The sequence below is a fragment of the Macrobrachium nipponense genome, chromosome 49 (assembly GCF_015104395.2).
Source record: "Macrobrachium nipponense isolate FS-2020 chromosome 49, ASM1510439v2, whole genome shotgun sequence".
NCBI classification, from domain to species: domain Eukaryota; kingdom Metazoa; phylum Arthropoda; class Malacostraca; order Decapoda; family Palaemonidae; genus Macrobrachium; species Macrobrachium nipponense.
Genome location: NC_087224.1, coordinates 14,902,588 through 14,912,648, shown reverse-complemented (window position 1 = coordinate 14,912,648; position 10,061 = coordinate 14,902,588). Strand labels below are relative to the sequence as shown.

General features: G+C 33.9%; 1 protein-coding gene across 2 annotated transcripts in view; it reads left to right on the top strand.

The window, feature by feature from the left end:
• LOC135205352 (kinesin-like protein KIF28) overlaps positions 1-9,152 on the top strand; it is a 26,240-nt gene extending 17,088 nt beyond the window's left edge. Inside the window, exons 19-20 of one of the 2 annotated variants that reach the window (XM_064235818.1) lie at positions 4,467-4,596; positions 6,921-9,152. In XM_064235818.1, the coding sequence (XP_064091888.1) occupies positions 4,467-4,596; positions 6,921-6,991 (201 nt within the window). In that variant the 3' untranslated portion in view covers positions 6,992-9,152. Of the gene's footprint in view, positions 1-4,466; positions 4,608-6,920 lie in introns of both variants that reach the window. The other variant, XM_064235819.1, reaches the window with a different exon arrangement.
• The last annotated feature ends 909 nt before the right edge of the window (positions 9,153-10,061 follow it).

Sequence of the window (10,061 nt, the reverse complement as noted above, 5' to 3'; positions counted from 1 at the left end):
AGTCTATTCCAACCAACCTAACCTAACCTTACTTAGTTTAAAATTGTACATGTCTCATCTACAGGAGGAGGATCCCTTCCAAGAATCTCTGGACACCGAGATTCACATTGGTACAGTGCAAATCATCCTCCAACCCTTAGCCTACAACGTCGAACTCAAGGAGCAACTAGAGATCATCAACTACAAGGGAGCTGAAGTGGGAGTCATGAATGTGAGTATTTGATCTTGATGTTTAAGTTTTTTTTTTTTTTATGTGGAAGTCTTGTGCTTGTTATTATTAATATTGCACATGGGGTTCATAAATGATACACAAGCTAAAATTTAACTGTTATCCAACCTGCATCATGAGGTAAAGTTAATATTCAAAGTGAATCATAAAAATTACTCATTTTGACTTATAGTACGAAGAAAACATTAATGCAAGTTAAAGCTGAGTTTGTGAGAAACATTTCCAAGTAACCCATTAGTACCAGGCCTACCAATACTTAGAATTTTCATCTTAAAAATACAAATTTACAAACTCTTCCTTGTAGGAGTAGTACAAATGTTTATATTTCCAGTACTTAGCCAGTAATTTAAACCAAGTTTACAAGTAAAAGTAGATTACAAACAAATTAACCCATCTTTTGATGGTGGGCTAAGTGGGACCAGGGTATGTATAAACAATACTAGCCTCAATACAGGTAGCAGCAACTCCAACCCAAATAAATCCGATGTTACAGGTAGAGGTTGTCCCTTGTGATTCAGATGGCAAGGATTACACTGAGGCAGACGACAAATTCGTGGACCCTCCCGATGAGCTCCTTGGGAAAAACAATTACTTCAACGTCAAGATCCTGAACTGCAGAGGATTGCCGAACAGATATTCGGTAGGACCTGTCGAAGCCTGGCCCTAATAATAATCAATTTGCTAGAGTTATACTCAGTAGGATCCTATATATAAGTAGCTCTATTAACAGTAAATTTGCTTGTTATATACTCAGCAGGAACCTATCTATAAGTCTACCCTTCATACCCGTCACTTTGCCTACATTTTCAGTAGACTTGTGGGCTTAAGACCTCAACAAATTTTTACAATTAGAAGCTTTTAAATAATGCAAATCATACAAGAATAGAATAGATACAACATAACCTACAACTCTATAGATTTAAGAGCTTTCTCAACAAAAAAAATTTTTGCCATTTAAAAACTTAATGAAAAATAAAAATAAAATGACAAACACTGCAACCTAAACTCTGTTATCAAACACTAAAGACAAAGCTGATCATAAAACCTATCTGAAGGTGACATAGCCAACCCCATAGGCCATAAAATTAGGAGATTTAAACCCTCTCTCGTTTCCCACACAGGATATCTACTGCTCCTACAAAGTCTACCTCGACGAAAAGGAGACAGAGACCAAGAAGATAAGTGACACATCTAATCCGGATTTCAACCACATCAAGAAATTCTCCTTCACACCTGTCACGAAACAGGTAAGATGATTATTTTACGAAGGAAGTATAATTACTTTATGAGCTACACCTGTCACGAAGGAAGTATAATCACTTGAGTTTACTGTAGTATATCAAGCTATAAAAACTGCCAAGCATTTCTTCTAACGATCTGCAGAAACGAGAAAGAATTGGTAGACAACAGATATAAAGAAAAATGTCTAGATTTCGTAATTTCTTTCATCATAGCTGTTGGAGTACCTGCAAAAAGGCAGCATCGTGGTGAGAATCATGGGCAAACAGCGCCTGCGCAAGTCAGCGATGATGAACAAAGACTCCAGTCTGACCACAAAGGACATGTTGAAGACAGACAGAGCAGTATTCTCAGGTATTAAAAGTTTCTATAGAAAATCTTTTATTCGCGTGATATAAGCTGCCTTTTATTGCCCAAGTTTTGATGTGTTTGTTTTAATGTTGTTTTGGCTGGTAATCTGTGGATTACATAGATATTTTTTATTTATATATGATTTTTTATAAGTACTTTTGGACGAACTCGGTCAAACTGTGATGTGGTTAAGCTGCTATATATGAAGAACTATCTTCTATTGGTGTTTCTCTCAGTACGAACAATAGTTCTGTCTGAAATACTTCACCTTCAAATTGTATTAATTCTCCCGTTTCAAGTTTCTCTAAACACAAAGGTTTTGTGCAAGAGAAAAAACCATCACTAAAACACAGTTTTAAAAGTAGAATCTATCTAAATCTATCTAATTTCAGTACAATCTTCGACCCTATAATCTCATCGACCAAACTGTCTTTCAGAACGGCCAACCTGATGAACGGTTTCCACATGAACGGTCGAGTTGTCGACCCTCAAAAACAGTCGATTATCGTCGAGCTGTTGCTCATGAAGAAGACACAGGCGAGACTACAGCAAAAAGTGGTAAGTTTGTGGTTGATCTAAAGAGAATTTTGCAGCAAAAAATTGTCAAGTTTTGAGACGAATTTACAGCAAGACAGCAAGAAGTGTTAAGTTTAGAGAGGATTTTATAGCAGGAAGTGGTAAGTTTAGAGAGAATTTAACAGCTGAAAATTTTACAGCAAAAAATTAGTAAGATGAGAGCATTTTACAGCAAAAAATGGGTACGTTTGAGAGGATTTTACAGCAAAAAGTGGTGAGTTTAGAGAAAATGTTACAGCAAAAAATTAGTAAGATGAGAGAGGATTTTAAGACAAAAAATGGGTAAGGTTAGGGAGAATTTTACAGCAATAAGTGGTAAGTTTAGAGAGAATTTTACCGCTTAAAAGAGGTAACATTTGAGAGAATTTTTCAGCCAAAAAAAAAAAAAAAAAAATTTAAGACAAAGAGTGGTAACTTTAGAGAGAATTTTACGACAAAGCCCTAAATTTAGAGAGAATTTTACAGCTAATATAAGTAAATTTAGAGAATTTTACAGCTAAAATGAGTAAATTTATAGAGAATTTTACAGCTAAAATGAGTAAATTTAGAGAGAATTCTAGACCTAAATTATTAAGTTTAGAGAGAATATTACAACAAACGGTGGTGAGTTTAGAGAGAATTTCACAGCTAAAAACTGCTAAGTAAAGAGAAAGAAATTTACGACAAAAAACATTAAGTTTTGAGAGAATTTGGCAATAAAAAAATGCCAAGTTTCAAGAAAATGTTACATTAATAAAGTGGTAAGATGAGAGAGAATGTCACAACAAAAAATTATAACTTTAGAGAGAATTTAATAATAATAATAATAATAATAATAATAATAATAATACCAGATGGGAGCAACATCAAACACATAGATGAGACTGGATACAAATACCTGGGAATAATGGAAGGAGGAGATATAAAACACCAAGAGATGAAGGACACGATCAGGAAAGAATATATGCAGAGACTCAAGGCGATACTCAAGTCAAAACTCAACGCCGGAAATATGGTAAAAGCCATAAACACATGGGCAGTGCCAGTAATCAGATACAACACTACACTCAAGAGCAAATACGGATAGACTATACATAACACGAAAGGAAGGAGGGAGAGGACTACTAAGTGCATGGGAAGAAGGACTGATAAAAGTAGACGAAGACCCAGAAATATACAGAGACAGGAGAATGACAAACAGAACAGAGGACTGGCACAACAAACCAATGCACGGACAATACATGAGACAGACTAAAGAACTAGCCAGCGATGACACATGGCAATGGCTACAGAGGGGAGAGCTCAAGAAGGAAACTGAAGGAATAACAGCGGCACAAGATCAGGCCCTAAGAACCAGATATGTTCAAAGAACGATAGACGGAAATGACATCTCTCCCACATGTAGGAAGTGCAATATGAAAAATGAAACCATAAACCACATAGCAAGCGAATGTCCGGCACTTGCACAGAACCAGTACAAAAAGAGGCATGATTCAGTGGCAAAAGCCCTCCACTGGAGCCTGTGTAAGAAACATCAGCTACCTTGCAGTAATAAGTGGTACGAGCACCAACCTGAGGGAGTGATAGAAAACGATCAGGCAAAGATCCTCTGGGACTATGGTATCAGAACAGATAGGGTGATACGTGCAAATAGACCAGACGTGACATTGATTGACAAAGTCAAGAAGAAAGTATCCATCATTGATGTCGCAATACCATGGGACACCAGAGTTGAAGAGAAAGAGAGGGAAAAAAAATGGATAAGTATCAAGATCTGAAAATAGAAATAAGATGGATATGGGATATGCCAGTGGAAATTGTACCCTTAATCATAGGAGCACTAGGCACGATCCCAAGATCCCTGAAAAGGAATCTAGAAAAACTAGAGGCTGAAGTAGCTCCAGGACTAATGCAGAAGAGTGTGATCCTAGAAACGGCGCACATAGTAAGAAAAGTGATGGACTCCTAAGGAGGCAGGATGCAACCCGGAACCCCACACTATAAATGACACCCAGTCGAATTGGAGGACTGTGATAGAGCAAAAAACAAAATAATAATAATAGTAATAATAATAATAATTCTGTCTTCGCAGGATTCGGTAAGGAAGTTAGTCAAGGAAGCAGAAAACATCTCCAAAGTGAGAGTTTCAACTTCTCTCCTGAAGGAGGTCTTGAACGCGAATACTCCAGAGCAAGCAGATTCACTCATCAGGAAGCTAGCAGGTAATATGTAGGTAAATAAATACTACTTGTCCTTATTACTCTTGGTGTAAGCTTCGTAAGGTTTCATCTCTCTCTCTCTCTCTCTCTCTCTCTCTCTCTCTCTCTCAAATAAGAATAATCTACACTGGTCTGTCTTTCTCTCTAAAAATAGTCACTTTCTCTCAAAGCCAGATCCTCTCTCTCTCTCTCCTCTCTCTCTCTCTCTCTCTCTCTCTCTCTCTCTCTCTCTCTCTCTCTCTGTGTGTGTGTGTGTGTGTGTGTGTGTGTGTGTATGTAGACATTTAACCCAAGAGTCCCTTTGGAGCCTTCAATCCAAAGAACATCAGGTTGAACTATATGAATTTTAATCGATTTTTTGAAAATTTTCTTTAAAGTTTTGCAAAGTTTTACCCTAAAAATATGGCAGATTTTCTTTAATTCACTACCGTCTCGATTAGTTATGGGTTAGATACAAAACCACTTCAACTTAAAACATCCTATATTATAGCCTAAACTTTTAATGTATTTTCTAGATATCTTAGAGCTAACAGAAATATCATATAGTTGCTAACGTAAATTAAAGTGTTTTACAATTTTAACAACCAATTTCAGATATTTACTTGAAAAAAGTACCACATCTAAAGTGGTACATTGGCACAAATGATAGTTTTCGTACATTATCTTTTTAGTTTTCGTACATTATTTTTTATGTCCACCATTGGTGAAATTACATTACACTTTTTTCACTTTCTGTAAACCTCATTCTTCAAAAAATAGTCAACGATTCAAATTCTCCAACAGGCCAGGGGTTTCCTGATAGCTTCATCCAATAGGAAATCAAGTCTTCCAAGGTGAACTAGTCCTAAAACTATTTGAAACTATTCAATAGTAAATGTCCCACCGCTAAGCCAAATAGAAACTATTTTATTCTCGGCCAAGTACGATAAACCTGCATGATTGTTTAAGCAAGGTGCATGAACCCACTCTCTCTCTCCCTCTCTCCTCATAAATGGTGCCCAAGTCTATGAATTCTCAATAATTCCTGTACTAATTCCACCAGAACACATACACAATTTACTATCTCGTAAAGACAATAAGGAAGTAAATTCCAACTTGACCCAAATATTTCAAATTACAAGACACAAATCCACTGCAATATCACCATTTAAAAAAAACATTTAACCATCTCATCCAAAAATTGGTGGTGACAAATTTCGACTGTCTTAAGATATTAAATTTTTACTGACACCGTTAATTCAAAGCTTCGTTAACTGCTAGAATGAACCGAATAAGGCATTCGAAACACAAAACTTAACACTTTTCTAAATATGTCAATATTTGTCTAAAGATTTAGCCTTAAAAAGTGAGTTTTACGAACCAATGCTCATAAGATTTTTTAAATTAAAGACTGCGTTTTTTTTAAACAATTCATCCCTTTTGAACTGACAACAACCACCTTTTGAAATTATAATTTGGTTAAAGTTTTCTATGAAAAACAAGAATCTATTGAAGCGTGTATTAGTCTCCATCGCAACGTATAATTTAGAATGTATTTGTAACTGTAAACAGGTAGGAAACCTTTCAATTAGCAGGTGCTAAATTACATATATATACTTTCTAATAAGCCCACTAAAATCACATTTAACTTTACTGTCTAATAAGCCCACTACAATCACGTTTAACTTACTTTGAAATAAACTAATGTCAAGACAGTATAAAAAATTAAACAAAAACCATTTTCCTGTAGTTCCGAAGTGCATCTAAAACCTCTTAGTCGATCACATATTTAAAAATCTAAAGCATCTTAGCAACGCAATGTTATCAGCTTATGCTACGTAATTCCGTTTCACAGTAGTTTCCCCTCAGGCTGACCTGAGTCATAGAAAACGAGCTTCATTGTCGTATTTCTTTCTAAGTGTTCCTTTTTCAAATCCCATTCCTGGCTAGTATGCTCTTAATTACAATCTAATCCCAATCCTCAGTGATAAACCCGTAATATAATATCTTTAGTTTAATACTTATTCCTAATGTGGTAAGACCTTAATTCCAATCTCTTTTAGTTGTATTCTTATTCCTAATCCTCAAACAATCATTCCGAATCCGTTCTCCTAATCCTAAATCCCCATTCTTGGCCCCTGGTTCCAATCCTACCCAAATAACAAGGTCCAGAGGAAAGGGGGCCTTCTTCTATAGGCCTACATTCCAATCTCATTCCTAAATCCCGGAGGATAGATACCTGCCAATATAATCCTAATCCTAACCAGTAGTTATTTACAGGTAGCACCTTAGCATCTCTATCACAAACCACAAGAAAAAAAAGCACACCATTACTTTTTCACCCACAGATGATGACGACAAAGGCACCCACGGCAGAATAGGTAGCGGGAGCTCCAGTTCGGTTTGCACCATGCTGTAGCGAATTTTAGGCCCCCTAAAACAGGTAGTTTTCTTTAGAATAAGGCTTATTTTTGGTCACATCATTTAAGCAACGAAGGTAATGAGCATGGATTAATGGTATAAGTTTAATGTGGATTGCTTAGAACTGTCGGTATTTGGACGTCAATGTTATAGGACGAAATGGTAAATTTATTCAGTTACCCTAACTAATCAAATAAAAGAAAACGAGACTAATCACTATAATTGTAACCAAAGAAAATGAAACCTTTCTGTATTAAATGGGTAACTGCTTTAAATTGCGCCATGACGAAACCTAACGTTTAATAAATTATTCCGTCCTAAATCTTAAGAAAATAAACCAATCCACTGACTGCTGAGGCTTAAAACGGGTTCATAAATGAGATAAAACGAAGGCATCGACCATAAAGAATACCTGATAACCTTGGTTGATTAGTTATATATGCTGACTTTCAGAAGTGCTATATTTTGAAGTTATAATTAGCAAGAATTCTGAAAGCATAGATTCCAGTTAACTGGAAGGCCACAATATCTACTTATTTTATCCTGGAAACCTAAGCATTAAAATCCACAGGAAAAAACAGCATAATAAAAGATATTTAGGTCTAAAAACACTTAGGTCTATGCGTGAAAGAAAAATAACGCTTTTGAACTTCATACTGTATATACAAATACAAATACTATATTTTTCTTTGTATTAATCAAGTATTGTGAAGTAAAAACATACACATACACACACCTGTTAATACACTGAATGATGAGATTTGCACAAACAAATAAATAACAGAGTGTAAATACACTCTTTTAAGTATTCCTAGTTTGCACAAGAACAGTTACAAAGAGTTATATGAACTTCAGGTATATAAGATCTGCTTTGACCCTTTTGAATATTTGTTCGAGACATTTAAACAAATTATTGAAGAGAATTCTAAAATTATAAAAAAAAAATTTGGTTTTCGACCGAAATGATATTTATTTTTAATTATATACTGTTATTCAGGTACACAACTTTATAAAAAGTTTTCCCAGTTAAACAATCTAGTTTTATCTTTCAAATAATAAATTAGATACTCTATCATGATACTTGTGAAATGTTATGTTCCTGAAATACAAGATATTCTTATATAAAAATTCTTTCAAAATTGAGAATTCTCTGATAACATCACTGAAATTTTAATTCAGATTTTATTTAATGAAATATTCTCCAATTTTCTAGAATTCTAATGGAGAATTTCTTCAAAATAATCCGGAAAAATGATCAAAATTATGAAACAAAAAAACTTCAAAAGCTTTTTGGTAATTTTCCAAAATTGTTAACAGTCGTTTTTTCAAATTTTGTATTAAAAAAAATATTCCATAGTCAAATAAATAAAGGGGTTATTGCAGATCATTTAATAATTATGTGAAATTGAATGTTCTGTGATAAAGATATTTAAAACAAAGTGCCTAAAAAAAACTCACTGGGACCCAAACTCACTTTAGACAAATGGACGAACTTGTTCAAGATGGCATTACAAACTCGAAGGTCACAGCTATGAGTGATTGTGGTTTAACTGTTTTAAGTGAGAGGGTTTTTGTTCGTGCTAAAATAAATATTTATGAGTGAATTGTTTGGTTCCTTGGCGTCACAGATGCTAAGGGTCTTTTTGTTTCAATATACCTATTTGATAAGCTATTGTTTTAAGCCACTTATCAGTAATTATCATTAACGGGACATAGTGGCGTTTGGTTTAATTAAACCCTAGGTCTTATGGATATAAGGCCTGTTCTTTTAATTTAATGTTAAATTTTTTTTTTAAGTTAATGAACAGGAATTTTTTTTATTGTAAAAACACAATATGTTTACCTAAGGAAAAAATCCTCTACCTTTAATTAAACCCTACGACTTATGACTTTATTAATTTTTAATTAAATTAAATTAAGGACACGTCTTCATTGTAAAAACACAATCTTTGTGGTTTTTCCTAAGGTAAAATATATTTTACAAATACTGTAATACAAAAAAAAAAGCCTTAAAAAAGCCACCTGTATGTCCATCTGTGTAAAAAGCATTTCTAGTACTGTAGCAACCGCAATCCATGAGCAGGAGCTGGAACATTCGTCTCCAAGTGACTTTGGGCTCCAATATGACTTTTAACAATAAACAAATAAGTAACAAAAAGCGTTTGTTTATTTTTGTCCTTTGTTATATAAATATTCTACACATATTAGGCCACGGGACGGGTAGGCCTATAACCTTTTTTCTAGCCCAGACCCAAAAAATAATTAAGATTTGGGCTAGTTATAACTGCCTCTTAAAAAAGGGAAGGTTATAGGGGGGTGGGGGGAAGCGAATGGAGTGAGTTCCAAAGCCTGGTTGTATATGGGTTTAAACTGCCTCTCTCTGCAAATTCAAATGTTTCGATTTTGATATTTATTCGCTTTTGAAGCAAAAGGCTTCGATAATTGAAAATAATCTAAAATTATGTTGTCAGTAAACTTCAATTTCCAGTTAAATAATGTCGTCGAACAGCCATTAACACGAGTTAGGGAGTTCATAAGGTAGAGTTTTGGGTCTCTCTCTCTCTCTCTCTCTCTATCTATCTATCTATCTATCTACGCAAGGGAAACCTTGGAACTTTAAATCTGTTGGACTTATGTTTAATGAAAAAAATAAAATAAAAAATAAAGCTTTTAGTATAACCGAATTATTAGAATGAATAAAAATGACAAGATGTGCTTATAAACGTAAAATGTGCAAGAATGGATAGATCTCTGTTTGGGGTAAAAGTCGTACACTTATGTTTTACAATTACAAATAAATCACTAGTTAAATATATATATATATATATATATATATATATATATATATATATATATATATATATATATATTATATATATATATATAGTAATCAAGAATATCTAAACACATTCCCACAATCTTGCCCTACTCCCCAGAAAACTAAAAAAAAAAAAAAACGTATATATAAAATATATACTATGTATAGGTATATACGTAGGTACATGTAACATTTATAATATATATATATATATATATATATATATTATATATATATATATATGTGTGTG